Source organism: Nyctereutes procyonoides, unplaced genomic scaffold (genome assembly GCF_905146905.1).
Source record: "Nyctereutes procyonoides isolate TBG_1078 unplaced genomic scaffold, NYPRO_anot_genome, whole genome shotgun sequence".
In the NCBI taxonomy this organism is placed as follows: Eukaryota; Metazoa; Chordata; class Mammalia; order Carnivora; family Canidae; genus Nyctereutes; species Nyctereutes procyonoides.
In genome coordinates this window covers 47,672,875-47,692,578 of record NW_026575121.1, presented here as the reverse complement: position 1 = coordinate 47,692,578, position 19,704 = coordinate 47,672,875, and the positions used below count along the sequence as shown (strand labels likewise).

Here is a 19,704-nt window from a genome sequence, read left to right as displayed (position 1 = left end):
GAGGACGATTTGTTCCCAACTCAGCTTGATTTAATTTGTTTTCTAAACCAGACACTCAAAAACTGAACACTAAAGCTCCACGGGTCCAGCAGGTGGAGCCCCAAACACTTTCCCCGGACCAGAAAAGGTCTGTTCTACATTCACATGGGCAGGCTGTTAGGCTATAACTGTTAGATTCTATAGTCGTCTCATTTTGGGATCCATATACTCCAGATTGAAGCTGATATTAGGTAGCAACATTTTATTGCCTTCAATATTTATCAGGTAAACATTTTTATAAATTTTTTATTGGGTAAATATTTAAACAAATGCACATTGAAAGGATATTCTCCAATGATCCAGCATAAAGCACAGTGTACATCCTGACCATACATACATCACCTAACTACTTTAATGGGTAATGGAATTAAAGGAGATCATTGAAAAAGCTATCAGAATCTTTACACACCTGTATAAAATGCTCTATTAAATATCACAGGATATAGTAGTTAAGATAAATCCTTTAATTCTGATTAAAGAGAAATGTTACCCCGTCAGGGTTGGCTTGACTCATGACTTATGAATTATGTTCTGTAAATATATGAGTGTGTTTTCTTGACTTTTATAGAACACTTGAACTTAAGTTAAAGAAAATATGTTCACTGATAAATAATTTGCCCAGCTTCCAGTTCCCCTGTTTGTCAACAATACTATCAGGGCTGATATTCTGGAACATACCAACATAACCATTCTAGTTCTTAAAATATTGAAATATGATCATACCAAGTGGTCAATAGTCAGTTCTACTTAACTCCTACTCCTGTCCCGAAGTGTCCCCCATTGCCCTGACTGCTGGGCTTCTCACTTGTTCATTCTCAGACCTTTCCAAGATCCATCAAAGGTTAACGCCGAGCACAGTGGAAGGACTTCAGGAGCCATGACTGATTCGTAGTTCTATTGGTTGTTAAATATTTTGCCCCTGAACACATTCCCCGGGGGTGAATTTTGTTTGTACTAAGCTATTTTTTTTCCTACAGACTAATTTCCTTTATACTTTGCCTTAAATTGAAACCATAGAATTACAAATGCATGGCTTTTAGATGAAGTGTGTGTGTGTGTGTGTGTGTGTGTGTGTGTATGGCTGTTTTGCAAGACTGAATTAATATCTTACAAGTACTCACTTACAAATAATTACACTTCTACCGCAAATGCATCTCAAACCACAAATATAATTGAAGTACCTCCAGTTTGTCAGTCCTGAGAAGTTTCTGAGTTGCAGTTGAGCCCGGGACAGTGACGGGTGGACTTCCGGGAACAAGAACAGGTGTGGTGGGTAGAATTTCCGTTGGGACTAACCCAACTCCAGGGGTGACAGGTGCTAAGTAAGGAGCAAAGCTAATCGCCGTATTTGTCCCTATGGCGGGACCTACAGGAAAAGTGGGCTGTTAAGGGAAAACAACACAGGACAAAGATTTCTTTAGAATAAAACTTCAAAAAATCACCAGCAAGTGTCATTTGAGCAAAACTCACTCATCATTGATAAGATTCTTTGTATCAGTTGCATAAATCACTATCTGTGAAAGTTCATTAAATTTCCCTGTTTTGTTTTGCTTAATAAAAATGAAATCCACATAGATCATCTCTTCCTAAACCCATACCCAAAACCATGGGAGAATGTCGTAGAAACCTGATTACAGCAAGCAGGTGAGACTTTTATTTCGATGAAGGTGTTCTCAAGAAAAGAAGATAATAATTGTCAATGTAATTGCTCATCATTCCAAACACTGAATGTTAGTAAGAGAGTAAAACCTATGGAATACTGACTCATCATCTTGGATTTCTCCTCCATGGATCTCAAAAAGGAGATGAATAAAGAAAAATCTTGAAAAGCGCCTGATTTTCCAGTTGATCGAGTTTGTATGTTCTCAGAAAGCACGGATTATTTGGGCCTGTATTTGCTCAGACTCCCCAGCATGTTCTATTCTCATAGTCTGTCATTAGCATGCATGTGCCCATGTTCATAGGCAATGTTCATAGAGACCTGCTATTTCATGTCCATCACAACCATGTCTAGATCCAACCCCTTCTTAAGAAGTTAGATGGAAGAGCATAAACTTTTCAACTGGCCAATTTTTCAACTGGTCATTAAAAGTTGCTTTGGTTTCCTAGGTCAAAATCAATGCAGCAGTGATAACGGCATACTGTACCTTACTTAAACTTCTCTATTGCTACACTCCTTGTCCGTGGATAAGAAGAAATATACAAGGGGCTTGCTGGGATGATTATTTTTAAAAACCTCACCTAAAAATATACTTCTCAGAAAGGAAAGAATATAAGAGAATAATAAGCTCTGCCTCACTTTTCTAGGACCAACGTTAAAAATTTAAGATGCAAAAATAAATAAATAAATTTAAGATGCTAAAGATTTTTCTTAGAATAAATTTTACACTGAACTGTATCCAAACAGTTTTTGTTGGTTGGTCTATTTTTTAAGTTGTAGGTGATTTTTAATTTCTTTATTTTTTAGGGCAGGTTGCAGATATTTGCCATCACACGTCAATGCAATTTTCTAATACCGAACCATGCTATTGGCCATATCACACTATTGCTCTATTTATACATTGTGAGTAACATTCTTGTTTTCTATTTATGGCTCTGAATGAGTTGTTGAACATATGGGATAAATAACAATCTATGTTTATTAAACAAATTTTTTGTTGACAGCAATAACGGAAAAACATCTCTTATGAACGCTCATGTTAGAAAACAGTGAAATATTGATAGTCTGTGCTGAGAGTGCTCAGAGAGTCTGGAAGTCTTTACTGAAATCGCTGGGGGCTGCAAGAGGTGATTCTAATGGTCTGCGAGTGCTGCTGTAGCCCTCCCACGAGAGGATCTTAGATCTTTATGGCTCAGACATAAAATTCACTTTGGGACAGAGTTGCAACACGAGGTCTCAACATGGGAAATAGATGAAAATTAGGATTTTTCTTCTCCAAAATTTTATACGTGTATGTTTTCCATTTTCAACCCATTTGAGCCATAATTACAGAAAGGTGTAGTTTTCAGGAACTATAGCTTTTATAAGTTAGTGCTATTGAACAAAAGCCAAGTAATTTAAATGGTATGACTATATAATGTCAAATTAAAAAAAAATCAACCCCAAAAGGTTGAATCACAATAGTGATTCAAAAACCTAGCTATATCAGAAATGCCTGTGGGGAATTTCTTAAATAGAGATATGGCCAGACTCAACAGGTCTAAATAGGGGCCTTGAAATTTGCATTGAAAAAAATTTACTACATGATTTGATGTATGGCCCAGTTTGGGGACCACTGTCATAGATGAAGAGTGAAAATAAGTATTAAAGCTTCTTTGTACTAAATGTGTAATTTAACCCAGAGACCAATTATCAAAGTAAACATTGAGAGAAAGAACCCTCCCCCACACCCCCAGTTTTGACTTCCTGTAGCAGGATATTCCCAACCCTCCCTCCTGTGGATCATTTGAAGCCAGGGTCAGTGTGGTAACATAAATACAGCTTGTACCTTGACCATCAGTGGGATGTCAGAACCTCAAAACTCATTTCCTTAAACCTTTTCACATATCAACAAATCTATTACAATTAGGAAGATTGTGCTTTCCAAAATGAAAGTTACTTGTTCATCTAATTTAATGATCTAAAATGAATGTTGCAGTTTGTTTTACTAACGATAACCCTAACACGGCTCGGAGAGAGTATTATTTAAAAATAAGACCACAGATTTTAGACTGAGAGTGATCTAAATTCAAATCCAGAGTTCTGCTGGTTAACTTTTATCCTAGGCAGTGATAAGTTAACCTCTCTGGCTGAAAGAGTTGGGCCAAACCAGGTGTTACTTCTACCCCACTTCCCATGGTCAGAACTCAGCAAATAGCACCTATCATTGGTAGCATAAAAGTGAGCATTAGTCAAGTTTTTCCTCCAAATGGCCCACTGATTCTATAACAGGAATATAATCAGCATAGTAATGTAATAGTAGAAATATAAACTTTTATTAAATGATAGTAAATGCTTTCCTTTCCTTTTTAGCTTCTCCTTTTTGAAATACGAGCTGGGAAAATGCATACTTTCATGTGTAGCTGAAGTTAAAAGTTTATGGGTCTTATGAAGATAGATTCAATTAGATACTTTCTCTCTTTTTTTTAATACAGATGTTTTTTACTGAAGGTGATAAGTTAACAGCACAGTTATGGTCATCTTCAGAGATGGGCACTCTATTATTATTACTGTTGACAGTAATACCTTACGCCTCAGAAGGGTTCACTGTGTTCAAACCATTCTCATATGCATTGTCTTCTGTAACCTTCTCAATATCCGTGAAGGGCAAGGGTGGCTGTGAGAACTTACAGGAGAAAGCAATTTAGAGTAGAGACCAAATGGATTATGCAAGGTCAGTGCTGCTGAGACAGAGTCAGGGCAAAGCACCCAGGACTCCTGACTCCCAGTCTGGGGCTATTTCCATTCCTCTGTACTCCCTAGATATTGTTGGTAATTTCTTAAAACAGAAGAGAGACAAAACCTCCAGCTGCCCTGACGTCTTTGAGCGTGAAGCCAGAGCGCTGGCGGGATGCTGTGTCCCACCATCAGCCAGGGCCTTCCCCAGATGGCAGGTGCAAGGCTGCTCCCAACAGTGGTGTGGAGCGCTGAGTGCGGCTGCCCCTTGAAAAGTAGGTCTCAGATCCCGGATTCAAGTTAAACTCCCCAGGTGGAGTCCAGATTGACACCATGTCCTTGTGTCTGAATTCAGTTCTTAGCCACAGCTAAGAAAAAAGAGCAGCCCTCCGAGTGATTCCGGTCCTGGCTCAGCAGGCCGCATGGAGAGTAGGCAGCATGGTTTCTGCACCAGGGCTCCTGCCACACTGTCTGCGATGGGATCCACTGGGTCCTTGTCATCTCTCAGAACTAGCTGCAGCCCGGGAGGCCGGAGGACCAGAGCCACAGCGTTTCCTGGATGAAAACAGCTTCTGAAATGCTGGCCTTGCTATTTCTAATCTCTGTACTTGGTTACACGTTCCTGTGTTTCTCTCTTCTGCTTCTCATACGTCAGGGTTCTTTCTCAGTGCGTGATACCCGTAAATCTAGGTCCAAAGACCTAGACCTCTCTGTCTCTGTCTCTGTCTCTGTCTCTCTCTTCCTCATAAACACACACATACACACACGCATGTATGCAGATTCAGTAGGCGTTCTTTGATATTTTGTAGCAGCAAGGAAGGATCAGTGCTGAGCAGTAATGATTAAGTGGCCTGAGGTATTTTATGATCCTAAAATTTAGTCTGTTGACTTTTTAAACCAGGAGCATGAGAGTTCATACATTTAGAAAGCTTTGACTTCAAAGGGTAGGTATTTGGCACTCAAACTGAAAGGCTTAAAACATGGCATCCCTTAAGCCCCCTCTCTTTACTTCCAGAAGCATCTCTGGAAGGCAGAATGCTCAATGCAAGACCTTGTCCCTGAGGACTGGGTTGGATAGGCTCTTAAATCTCTATCCAACTCAAGGCTACCCACCCCCCCAACAAACTCACACACACACTTCATTCTCTCTCTTTTTTTCAAGTTGATGCCCAACTGTCATGCAACGTTATATTAGTTTCAGATGTACGATGTAATGATCAGTATTTGTATATATTGTGAAATGATCACCAACCACAGTAAGTCGCTAACATCTATCACCACCTGCAAGTACAGAATTAGCCTTCTAATGATAAGAACAGTAAGATTTACTGTCTTAGCAACTTTCAACTCTGCAATACTATATTCTTAACTGTAGTACCCATGCTGAGTATTACCATCCCATGAATTACTTTTTTTTTTTTAATAACTGGAAGATTGTATCTTATGACCCCTTTATTCATTTTGCCAACTCCCTTCCCCTGCCTCTGGCAACGACCAATCTTTCTATCTGTATCTATGAGCTTGGTTTTTGTTTTTTAGATTCTCTATATAAGTGAGATCATATACTATATTTTTTTGTCTGACTTACTTCACTTAACATAATATGATGCCTCTGTGGTCCATTCACATTGGTGAAAATGGCAAGATTTCACTCTTTTTAATGGCTGAAAAATATTTCATTGTATGTATACCACATCTTCTTTAACCATTCCTCTATAGACAGACACTTGGGTAGTTTCCATATCTTGGCTGTTGTAAATAATGCTGCAAAGGGGGTGCAGGTATCTTTTCAAATTAGTGTTTCATTTTCTTTGGATAAATATCAAGAAGTGGAAGTGATGGGTCATATGGTTGTTCTATTTTTAATTTTCTGAGAAACCTCCACATTGTTTTCCACAGTGGCTGTACCAATGTACATTCCCAATGCAATGGATTTCCTTTTCTCCATATCCTGGTCACGCTTGTTATCTCTTGTCTTTTTTTTTTTTTTAAGATTCTATTTATTTATTCATGAGAGAGAGAGAAAGAGGAAGAGACACAGACAGAAGGAGAAGCAGGCTCCATGCAGGGAGTCCGATGCGGGACTCGATCCCGGGTCTCCAGGATCAGGCCCTGGGCTGAAGGCAGTGCTAAACTGCTGAGCCATGGGGGATGCCCATCTTTTTGTCTTTTTGATAACACCATTCTAACAGATGTGAGGTGATATATTTTTTTGCAAGATTTATTTATTTAAGAGAGAGAGTGTGCGCGTGCGTGTGTATGAGTGCATGCTCACGTGCATGAGTGGGGGGAGGGGCAAAGGGAGAGGATTGTTAAGCAGACTCCCTACTGACCACACAGTCCAATATGGTGCTCAATCTCAAGACCCTGACATCATGGCCCTGACATCATGACCTGAGCTAAAACCAAGACCCAATGTTTAACTCAAGTGAGCCACCCAGGTGCCCCCATGTGAAGTGATATCTTCTACTGATCTTTATTTTCATTTTCCTGAAGACGAGTGCTGTTGAGCAGCTTTTCTCATTCCTGTTGGCCATCTATATGTCCTCTTTGGAAAAATGTCTATTCAGATCTTCTCCCCATTTTTTGCTATTCTGTTATATGAGTTCTTAATGTATTTCAGATGTTAACCCCTTATCAGATATATGATTTGCAAATATTTTCTCCTATTCCATAGGTTGCCTTTTCATTTTGCCAATGGTTTCTTTTGCTGAGCAGAAGCTTGTTTGAAGCAATCCCACTTGTTGATTTTTGCTTTTGTCGCCTTTGCTTTTGTTATCAAATCCCAAAAATCTTCGCCAGGATTGATGTCACCACCTATGTTCTCTTTTAGGAAAGGAATTTAATGGGTTCAGATCTTCCACTCAAGTCTTTAATCATTTTGAGTTAATTTTTGTCCATGGCAAAGAGAATGGTCCAGTTTCCTTCTTTTGCCTGTAGTTGTCCAGTTTTCCCCGTACTATTTATTGAAGAGACATTTCTCACAGGATATTCTTGGCTCTTTTATTGTAAATTAATTGACTATATATGAATGAGTTTGTTTCTGGACTCTCTGTTGTTATATTGATCTATGTGTCTGTTTTTATGCCAATACTGTACAGTTTTGATTACTACAAACTTTGTACTATAGTTTGAAATCAGACAGCATGATGCCTTCAGCTTTGTTCTTTCTCAAGATTTCATTGGCTATTCAGGGTCTTTTGTGGTTCTACACAAATTTTAGGATTATTTATTCTAGTTCTGTGAAAAATTCCAGAGGAATTTTGATAGGGATTCTTTGAATCTGCAGAACATGTTGGGTAGCATGGCTGTTTTTACAGTATTTATTCTTCCAATCCATGAGCATGGAATATCTTTCCACTTATTTCTGTCTTCTTCAATTTTTTCATCAATATCCTATAATTTTCAGTGTATAGATCTTTTACCTCCTCGGTTAAATTTAGTCCTAGGTATTTTATTCTTTTTGACGCAGTTATAAATGGGATTTTTTTCTTATTTTTCTTTCTCATAGTTCATTATTAGTGTATAGAAAGATGACAGATTTCTGTGTCTTGATTTTTGTATTCTGCAATATTACTAAACTCATTTATTAGTTCTAACCACCGATTTCTTTATCTTGAGTATACCCAGGAAGGTTGTGTGTTGAGAGAGGAAGCATGCAGTGGGCAAAGAAGGAAAGAAAAGAAGAATTACTGTTATATCCTGTTAGGAATTAGGAAAAGAAAAACTTCCAGGAGGAAAAACGGAAGGAGACTTTTAAAATATAGTGAATTTGAGTTTTTATTCACTCAGTAAGTGTTTATTGGTCCAGACAGTATACCAGGACTCTGTGTGCACATTTATTGAACTTAAACCCAAATGGAAAGAACAAATAAAATTACAATTTATTTTTATGTATTTTTATGGATAAGCAGACATGAAAAGGCCTCACTGGTAGTGATGGAGATTGGTGGTGGGTCACAGGGGATGGATTTGGAGTCCTTCTAGATAAGAGGAAGTTAACATGTGAAGAGCAGCAGGATACTTCCAGCAAGGGCCAAGGCCATGAGTCAAGCAAGAGCTTTGTATGTTCACAGAACTGAAAGTTCTGTATGGTTTCAGCAAATACAGAAAGAGTGGCCCATGATGATTTGGTGAGCTGATGGGGACCAGACCACAGACAACATTCTAGATCATAGTCATGGTTACATGTTTAGGCTTTGTCTCTAATGAAATGGGTGAGTACTAATGGGTTTTAAGTAAGAGAGCAATATGATGCATTCATGTGTTACAAATATTCCTCTGGTTGCTGTATGCAGAATACACTGGGATAAGGCAAGAGTGGAAATTGACAGATTAGAAAGGAAATGCTTCTAAGGTATTTTGAATAAAAGACTGATGGAGGCTCAGATGGAGGTAGAGAAAGAAACAGACTTGAAAGCAGATATGACATGCTGATGAACTGGATGTGAGAGAATCTGCTTAATTTTGGTTTTGAAACTACTGGTTGCATTTACTGAAATGGACCATTCAGGCTTGAACACATCAAGTTCCTGTGAGAAATTTAAAGATGAGTCCAGTAGGAAGTTAGATATTCGAACTTAGGGCTCAGAAGAAAGTACTGGAAACATAGATTTGGGAGTTATCAGCTTACAGGTGATTTAAAGCCATGGGAATGGATGAGATCATGAAGGAGAGGGTCAATACTAGAAATGTCCCATGCTGGGAAGCTCCATGGACAGCAGCTTCAACATATAGTGGAGGAACACAATGGACAACGTCTCCAGCCCTTTCCTGAGGAGGAAGACAGATTAGAGAGGAAGGAGCATTCCATAAAGGAGAGGTTGATTATATGGATTGGATATGGCTAAGAGTTCATACAAACACATCAAAAGCAAAAGAGACTAGTGCTTTAGCAATATGGTGGTCACTGGTGAGATCATCAAGGGACTAGCTTCAGGGTGGAAGGAAGCTAGGAGGGAGTGGAAAAAATATCCATAGTTTCTAGAGAAGGTTAGCTTAGAAGGGCACCTAAAAATGGGAGTGATACTTGCTACTTGTTCTTATCAGTCTATTTGTCTTATGTAATTCCTGCACATATTAGTTTCTTGTGGCTGGTCTGACAAATTCTCAGATTTGGCAACTTAAAACAACACAAACTTACTCTTTCATTGCCCTGAAGGCCAAAAGTCTGAAGTCAGTTTCACTGGGCCCCAATCACCATACTGGCATTTTTTGTACCCTCTGGAGGCTCCAGGGAAGAATCTATTCATTGTCTCTTCTGTCTTCTGGTGGCTGCTGGCATTCTCTAGTTCGTGGCCTCACCACCTATCTCTGCATTTGTGAGTACACTGCCATTCCCCTCTTCCATATGTGTCAACCCTCCCTCTGCTTCTCTCTCATAAGGCTGCTTGTGCTTGCATTTAATCCAGGAGGATTCCCCCTTCTCAGGATGCCCCATTTCATCGTATCTTCAAAGACCTGGATTTCTCATAAGGTGACATTTACATGTTCCCTGTACCTTTCAGGGCCATTATTTGGCCTGTTATACTATACTAGGCCACCGATTCATTCCTGAGACTGAAGTTATTTGTTTGTAGAGTTCGTGATTTTTAAGTTTATCACACTTTTTATTCGGGGACTTCTTAGTACTTAAAAACTTTTATTGAAATATTTAAATGTAATATTCCTTTTTCCATAGGCAAATCATGGTTATTAACTTCTAATTAATATTTGAGACAATACATAAACATAACTTTCAAAAAGAAATTCAACTTATTTAACAACGGGAATGGAATTTTCTTATTAACATTTCCCATTATTAGGTGCCAAGGTCAATCTTTATAAATTCTAAATAAATAAAAAATGAATGATTAAAATGAATGACACAGACACAGAATGCAGTGCTACTATGTTGACCTTGGTGGTTCTAAATTCATTCCTACAGACACTATTTAATATGGATAACTAAATTATTTTAGCTTTAGGTAATTTAATAAAATAATTTATATGCGTATAGAGAGCCATAAATTATACATGTATTCGGTTCTAAACAGATCCACTTAAATGCCTATATTTGATGTTAAGTGTACTCATAACTCTGTCTATGCTGTCCTTATATCGAGGCTCAGCCTGATTCACATCCTTTGGGATATACTCATCCTTTGAGATATACTCACTCTTTGAGATATACTTATTTGGGACCTTCTCCAAGCAGTATTTCCTGCCTCATTCAAAACCATAATTCCCTGTGCCTTAATCTTGTTTTGCCTGTCTCATGACTGTCTAATTCCAAAAGACTGTATTTCATTTATGTTGAAGACCCCAGCACCTGGCACTTTTTCCCCCTCCCTGGGCAGAGCTGGGTCCTGGCTACTTTGTGTCACCATTCCTGAGCAGAAACCTGGAGACAAGCAGAGCTGCTAACAATCATCCCTGATTCACTCGGTCTTCCAGGACCGTTCCCACCCTCTCCATCTCATCACATGCTCAAGAAAGTAATCTCTAGGGTAGCTATCCTTTTTAATTCAGCACTTTTCAATAACATAGACTTTTCACACAATAAAGACTAATTTTTAAACAATAGTCTTTTGTGTATGTACTTCTTTATAAAAGCAAATTTCGCTCACTTTACTGGCTTTGTGTTTTTTTTTTAATTAGTTTGTTTTTAACAAATAATTCACAAATGTAAATGAAAATCCACTGAAGCCAAATGCACTCCTTTCCCCCAGGGCCTCATTCCTAAAACAATTTCCAGACCTTTAAGGAAGTACTTTCAAACACTGAAATCAAAGAGAAAATATTACACAATATATATTCGAAGATGGAACTCCCTTGAGCATTTGATCTTGTGGTCCTGGTCACAGCTCAAACACCCTTTGCTGGCCTGGTGGCTAAGGCAGCCTTCTCCGGGGGTGCCCGCGGGGTTCTTGGAGGAGTAGACTGCAGAAAGCTTCTCACTCAGAATGTCTGAGTCCCAGTGCCCACCCCACTGCTTATGAGCTACATGACATTGAGTAAGTCATTTAACTTCTCCGGTTTCTCCCTTTGCTCATCCTTAAAACGATGCCATTGAACGAAATAGTCAATCTGCTAGGTTGCCAACAACATATTCGGCATCGAAATCTCTCCTTTACATAGATCATCACTTCATGCTCTAGACGAAAATGGAGAACACTTTCCATTCTGAGATGGTCCCAATGTGGAGTTTACTGGTGAGCCAAGAGTTGGAGGGACACAGATTTCCCAGACACCGCTTAGAAATTCTTTGTCTACTGTTTCCCCCAACACATTTTATCCATTTAAATAATTTCAAAAACCCAATTTTCAGCATCCATTTAGCTTACAATGCTATTTGCTTTCATTGTGATCAGAGACAAGAGTCGAGGGAGGCCATTTTAGGTCAAAGTGGCACTGCCTGTACCAACACTTGAATCATCAAGCCCATCATTAGATGTGATGTACTCACCACTGGATGAAGTGGGGTTCCTGGAAACATAAATTGCATCTGCTGGGCAAGCATCGCTGCAGCAGTTTTTTGCTGGATCAAATTGTTCCTCCCATTAATTTCTAGTTGAGTTTTTAAATGTGTTGGAGGATGAAGATACTTGCAGTTCTCTCTTGAACAACGGCCCTGTAAAATGAATGTTTTGATTTTTAGGGCTGTTAAGAGTAGCTTTCATCTATTATCAACCATTTCACAACTGCTTCATGTATACAAAGGCAAGGATCCCCTGCGTGAGTGTGCCTGTGCACGTGCACACAGGTGCTCACGTTGGAACATACAACAGACTTGGGACATACACAGAATGAATCAGGCATCAGATGATTATCACCCTTGCTCAAACCTGTTCAGCGGATAAGTGTCCTGAGATTCTTTTGCTGTTGTTTTTTCTGATGGATTCCAACTCTGACAACAGACTCTAAAGAAATGTGAGTGCTAGGAATAAAGGGAAACCCCTCTCCTCGGCAGTATAGAAGGCAACCAGAGGAGCATATTTATTGGGACTTACCAAAAGCAGTTCTTGAAGTTGCCCTATGAGGGTTTGTGTGTGCTGGAGTGATGACCAAATATAAATAATTAGGTGCCAAATTTGTGCTAATTTGTGCTAGTGGGGAGAGTAATAAGAACTTCTTGAGATCCATGTTCTGGATTGGCTGAAGATATCCCTAATTCAAATCACTGAAGAAGAGGCAATGGTCACATAGGAGTGGGTATTTCTTAGTAATAGAAGCATTAGTGAAAAATTCCAGGCATATACTCAGATAATTACCTGCAGCTAATTAGTTTGGTACCCAAAAGCTGTTACCCCATGTCCCTGCCTCACTCCTATGACAGTAGTATCAAATTTAATGCCACAATATGACACAGTTAATAAGAGTGTTTATGGCTAATGTAACATGTTGACGTTAAAGTTGGCACAGCAAAAAAAAAAAAAAATTAGGTGACAGGTGTGCATAAAACCAGCCTTGAAGAGTAATTGCAAATGTAGCTTTCATACTGAATTCCCAAGTTTTCAGAATTACCAATCGAGAGAAACATGTTGATATGTGAATTATGCAGTTTCTGGAGAAAGAAGAGCAAACTGTGCTAACCAGTGTGAGTATTATCATTCCCTAAAGAATTAGTCTATTTGCAACCAAGAAAAGAGAATATGGGTTTGTTTACCAGATATAAAAATAATTTTAAATGCCAAGCTTGGTGGATCTGGGGAAACAAATTTGTTTATAGTCATCCTAATTCTAAACATCTGGAGTTCTCACTCCGTTTCCTGCTAATTTCAGCTGCACTTTTGGCAGTGTAGGCTCCCTATCCCGTGTGAACCTTCCCCCCCACCATGGAGAAGGGCAGATGTCAGTGGCAGGCTTAGTTCTGGTGGTATGGGCTCATAAACTGATGCTGTCCTGAGGCTCTACTATTAGCATTAGAGATTGTGTCACTCTCCATAGGTAGGACACGGGCAGGTACCGAGGACATCAGAAGGAATTGGTACCATTTCTGCTAATAAAATTCTGTAACAATAGTTATATGATAGTATGTCTCCTTAGTCTCAAGCTCATATTGTGAATGCATCATGCAGCTTCCATGTGTGAAACAGCCATCCCAGGTCAACTATTGCAAGGTCTCTCGTAAAGACACAGGTAAACTGGATCTACAGTGAAAAATAATCTAAATCAAAGAGGCCCAGGAATCCGTCTTTTTTTCTCTCCATCTACTTTTCTCCACAATTTTGGGGGGATAGTTTTTATCCTGACTTTCCTTTGCTCTTTGTTTTGTGATGTCCCCCCTTGACAATTGCTGACTTTGCAAAAATTGAATCTCCACGAAGGATTTGCACTGGGCTAGCTCCCACAACACAGGTGTGTGATCAGTCTCTAGAGTGCTGCCTGTATGCCAAGTGCCCAAATATACTCTTATCATCCAGGATGGGAGGTGGTTCATGGGATACAACACATAGCTACTGCCGATCAGCAGGGGTAGGAGAGGATTAAACAGAATGATATTTCTTGTACAGAAGATATGCACCCCAGACTTCTCTCTGACAACGTCAATCCACACTCAAGGCACAGTCACTTCACCTGAAGGCTGACACCCAGAAAGGCTCAAGGAAACAAGATACCTTATAGGCCTGTGTGCACAAACATATGACTGGTCCTAATGAGGGCATTTGGGAAAGGAGAATACCATAAAATGGTGATCGAATTTGTGAAATGTCCACATTTCTACCAGTTTGGCTCTTCAATTTTGCTCGTTCATATAACTGTCCCTTTGATTCACTAGTCTTCTAATGTAATCCTTTGTAGCTACATGTACAAATTTTGATTAGGCTAGAAAAATATGGTTTTCTTGTAAATGCTATGATCTCTTGATACAACAGGGACATTTAAGGAACTTTATAAACTATTTTCAGCCAAGAGAACATGATTTACAGCACTGAATTACTAATTTATTGATGGAACCTTCTTTTTCATGGGAATTAATGCAATTTCCCAGTGTTCTTACTTACACACTCAGACTAAGGCATATTATTGATCACCCATGTTGGAGACAATCTATACATGGTTATCTCATTTTCCCCTTACAACAGCTATAATGGTCCCTATCTTATAAAATAGCAAATGGGCTCAGAAATATTAAGGAATTTTTCCGAGGTCATATAATTGGTAGGTGGAAGAGCTGGATTCTAAATTCATGTCTACCTGACTCAATGACATCACTACATGAAGCTATTAATTAGCAATAGCTAAAATCTAGAAAAGATAAAAATCTAGTGTCATCCTTGATAAAATAAAATGGGTGCATCTATATTACATAATAATAAGGATGCATAATACAATTTAAAATATAGTAAAATACATATGAGAGTTTGGAAATGGAAAAAGATTATTTGCCTGCATCTATCCTTTTGTAGGAGGACAGAGAAATGTTTAAGTTCACAGGCTCTGGAGGCCGACTCCTGGGCACATAATTTAGTTCTGCTCTTTCCTATCTGTGTAACTGTGAGCAAACTACTTGCATTTTTCGTGCATCATGTTTTTTTTTTTTTAAATCTGTACAAGAAAAACAATTGTGTTTTCCTCTAAGGGCTGTTGTAGTATTCAATGAATTAATGTATGCATAAGCTTTAGAGGTACATATGCCTGGTATATAGTCAGCATTGAGCAAAGTTGTTAATATTACCAAAGAAGGAGAAAATACTTGTATATGATTTTGTTTACAGGAAGTGCAGATCACAAATTTAGTTGTATTCTGACTGTCTTCTTGGTTCTTCCATAAAACAGTTTTGTTTCAAAACATGATGAAAGCTACTTAATTATACTTATTCAAGTATTGTATATTTAAAATTATTTTCAGTTCTCTGGGGTATTTCTGCAAGTACTCACATTTAAAGAAAAAGCCCTGGGGCGCCTGGGTGGCTCAGGTCATGATCCTGGGGTCCTGGGATTGAGGCCCACATCAGGCTCCCTGTAGGGAGCCTGCTTCTTCCTCTCTCTTTGCCCCTCCCCACTCATGCTCTTGCTAACTTGCCTTCTCTCTCTCAAATAAATAAAATCTTAAAAAAAATAAAAATAAAAAATAAGTGCACAGCCCTGCACTGTAGTTCAATCTAGTATTAATATTGTGAAGTGTGTTGCACCATGGATGTGTCTTGAATACTAATTCAAGAACTGGGAAAATCTAGGCCAAATTTTAGTAAAGGATCCTACAGGATTCTAAAATCCTAAAGGAAAAGCAACTGTCAAAATATAACAAGCTATTTGACACAGTAAACAATTTGTAAGGAAGTTTTGTTAAGGCGTAAGATTTGTCAGGATATGCATCATTGCACAAAACTGCTGATTATCATAGCAAGTTGTCATAACCGAATGGGAGAGGGCAGCGTGCACAAATGTAAAGCATCTTTGTATATCATTGTAAAACACAACAGCAGCATCAAAAGTAGTGTCTCCCGATTTTAGTCCAAGAAATAAAGATAAAAATGTCTCAGAAAAGTCTTCCTGTGGCCTCTAGGATTGATTTTGTTTTATTTCAACTCTCCCTCTCTTAGTTCTTGGGTTGAACCCTGTGTCTGGGGAAGTAAGAAAAGTAGGGTCCAGGCTCTAGAGAAGGGGACGGCACAGTTTCTGTGGGATAGAGATGGGAGGGCGCCATTGGCGAAGTCCATGTGGAGAGTCTTATGGAAATCAAACACTGGAGCCCAGGCAAAGGCAGGCAGATGGGCCCATCTGAACAGCCAGTTTGGGGATCAAAGCTCCTGAGACATTCAGGTGCTCTGCCCGCCCCTGTGGTGGTATAGAAACAACCAGTCGTCTGGATCACATTCCCCATTGTTCTCGGTGTACTTCCAGGCTAGTACTCATTCATTCACTCACTCAACACTTACTGAGCTCTCACTAGGTGTGTGCCAGGCATTGTGACAAGAGCTATTTAGACAAAGCCAAGCAAACAGAAGACATGCTGCCTACCTTCCTGAAAGCCTGCAGTCTAGTGCTAAAGATGTGTGTTAACCAAATAATGACACAGATAAATGTATAAGAGAAGAAAAAATAAAACGAGACTAAAATCAGAGTGGGAGACAAACCGTAAGATACTCTTAATCACGGGACACCTGCACCCCGATGTTTCTAGCAGCCATGTCCACAATAGCCAAACTGTGGAAGGAGCCTCGGTGCCCATCGAAAGATGAATGGATAAAGAAGATGTGGTTTATGTATACAATGGAATATTACTCAGCCATTAGAAACGACAAATACCCACCATTTGCTTCAACGTGGATGGAACTGGAGGGTATTATGCTGAGTGAAGTAAGTCAATCGGAGAAGGACAAACAGTGTATGTTCTCATTCATTTGGGGAATATGAATAATAGTGAAGGGGAATATAAGGGAAGGGAGAAGAAATGTGTGGGAGATATCAGAAAGGGAGACAGAACATAAAGACTCCTAACTCTGGGAAATGAACTAGGGGTGGTGGAAGGGGAGGAGGGCGGGGGGTGGGGGTGAATGGGTGACGGGCACGGAGGGGGACACTTGACGGGATGAGCACTGGGTGTTATTCTGTATGTTGGTAAATTGAACACCAATAAAAATTAATTTATTAAAAAAAAGATACTCTTAATCATAGGAAACAAACTGAGGGTCACTGGAGGGGAGGGAAGGTGGAGGGTGGGATAACTGGGTGATGGGCATGAAGGAGGGCATGTGATATAATCAGCACTGGGTGTTATACAAACTGACGAATCACTGAACTCTACCTCTGAAACCAATAATACATTACATGTTAACGAAATGAATTTAAATCTAAAAAAAGAAGTAAACAAATGTATAATTATAAATTGTGATATGTGTTCTGAGTAGAATGCTGAGAGAGAGTGGTGGAAGATGGTCAAAATTGAGACTGGTGGGTCAGGGATGGGAGCTGAAGAAGTGACATTTAAACTGGGACCTAAAGGATAAGAAGGAACGTGGCAAGGCAGAGAGCGGTTGGTGCCCAAGTGTGTGTGTGTGTGTGTGTGTGTGTGTGTAGGGGAGAGAATACAAAGTGAGAATGAGAGGAAGAGAATGTGAGAGGAGAATGTGCTAGGTGATTGTACCATCAGGGCACAAGCTTATCAAGTTTCCCAAGGCTGGAGGATGGAAGGGGGTGTGGGTCGGAGCAGGTGTGAGAAGACAGGAAACAGGTAGCCGACTGGAGCCAAGGGGACTGAACCTATTGCCATAGCATTTTTCAGCAGGAGCAGAGCCTAGTCTTACACTAATTACATGCAAAACTGCACCCTGATTACTAGGCTTTATGCTACTTCTATTTATTACTTTCTCTACTTTTATGATAGTTTGCATTATGTGGAGATTACTTATTTAAAAACAAATGCAGAATTCTTATGGAGTCTAATAGAATTTCTGCAGTTTATTCTACCTTCAAAAATAATCTCTATCTCAGGAATATTTAGATTAGGGAAGATGGTTAGAAGTGAGCATTTCAAGCCAAATTATTTTATTATTATTTTTTAAGATTTTATTTATTTATTCACGAGAGACACAGAGGCAAGGGAAAAGCAGGCTTCCCGATGAGCAGGGAGCCCAATGCAGGACTTGATCCCAGGACCTGAGCCAAAAGCAGATGCTTAACCACTGAGCCACCCAGGAGTCCCAAATCAAGTTTATTAAAGTGACCATGGAAGATTTGAATACAGAGCACCCATGCTGATTCTCACCAGAATGTGGAAAGATGCTACACTGTAATCTGTAGTTGGCCGAACAACAGATTGGAGCTATCAGAATTACACGGCCTTGCATTATATGGCGTGGGATCGGATAAATGCAGCCAGTCCTGGCTAAGAAAAGATTTCAGAATCAGGTCGGTGTGAGGGGAAGAAAGCATAATTGGAAAATGAGATTTTCTAAATGCTTATTTTAAAACAAGCAATTTTTAGAATCTTTTTCTAGTATGCTCCTAATTGAAAAAGTCAATTAAAATATGGAAGCTGAAAAGAAAACAGATTAATTAGGGGATTGTTAAAGGGATTAACAATAGGAGTTCTTGCCCACAGGAATAGCTAAAGGAATACATCCCATTTGTTTTCCATGGGAAAAGCTATGGATTTTATAGAATGTACAACTCAAACAGTTAATAGGCCCCTGCTGTATGTATCACTTCGGGATAATTTGAATTGTGTCTTGGTGGGGGCTGACTCATTGATCAACAGACTCTACAAAGGTTCTTCTGGAGGAGAATATTTCCGGTTGAGGTTCAGGGTGACTGTCTGACCTCCTGAACTCTGCCTCTTCCAGTTGGGTCTTGGCCACTCGCTGCTCTTAGGATGTGATAGTGTTTTGGAGCGAGCAGGCCAAGCTGCGGCAGGGCAGGTGCCGACTCTGGTGATGGAGAGAAGATATATGTGCTCTGAAAGTGGCCTGCAGGGAATGCTTGAGTCCAGGAATCTGCCTTGCACCCCAAAGTTGGCCATGGAAGAGGCTCTCAGATTCCTCTGCATTCCATGTGTGTGAGACCAGCTTAACAAAATCCTGATGTGAGGATCGATTCTCGTCCCAGACATTCATTCCTGAGACCTGTTCTGTCTTGGAACCTCTCTTGGAGAAGCAGTTTGAACTAGGACTTTGGCTCCAATTCCAGCTTTGCTGTTCTTGCCATGGGGCTTGGTGGCGTCTGGTTGCCACATCTGGAACATGGGAACCACAATAGTTCCTACCTCTAGACTCCTGGTAAAGATGAAGAGCTCATGCACATGAAGTGTTGGAACAATTTCTGGCACACTGTAAGCCTTCTGTAAGATTTTGGTATTTTTACTCTTAGCATCCTCATCATTACTACGACTAACCAATGTCTTTGCTACATGATAGAGAAAAATAAGTGGTATTAAAAACTACCTCTCGGGATCCCTGGGTGGCGCAGCAGTTCGGCGCCTGCCTTTGGCCCAGGGCGTGATCCTGGAGACCCGGGATCGAATCCCACGTCGGGCTCCCAGTGAATGGAGCCTGCTTCTCCCTCTGCCTGTGTCTCTGCCTCTCTCTCTCTCTGTGACTATCATAAATAAATAAAAATTTAAAAAAAAATAAAAATAAAAACTACCTCTCTAATCATAGTTCAGTGTCTATCCCTGTGCTTCCAGGAGGTAGGAAGCTCTTTAACCCTCTGTTACTCTTGATCTCACGATCAGCACCAACACTGGCCATTCCTCTCTTCAGAAGAGCCTCAGATCTCTTTCTCTTTGATATTTCTCCTGCCGAAACTTGCCAGGGCTGATTAACATGGCATGACTCATCCAGAATTTAAAGCAAACAGGCATTACA

General features: G+C 39.8%; 1 protein-coding gene across 6 annotated transcripts in view; it reads right to left on the bottom strand.

Annotated features, from left to right (window-relative positions):
• The window catches only part of MBNL2 (muscleblind like splicing regulator 2), a 162,168-nt gene that overhangs the window by 43,389 nt on the left and 99,075 nt on the right, over positions 1–19,704 (bottom strand). For all 6 annotated transcript variants that reach the window (XM_055335600.1, XM_055335601.1, XM_055335597.1 and 3 more), the window contains exons 3-4: positions 11,862–12,026; positions 1,221–1,421 (exon numbers count right to left, since the gene is read on the bottom strand). In XM_055335600.1, coding sequence (XP_055191575.1) covers positions 1,221–1,421; positions 11,862–12,026 — 366 coding nt within the window. The remainder of the gene's footprint in view (positions 1–1,220; positions 1,422–11,861; positions 12,027–19,704) is intronic.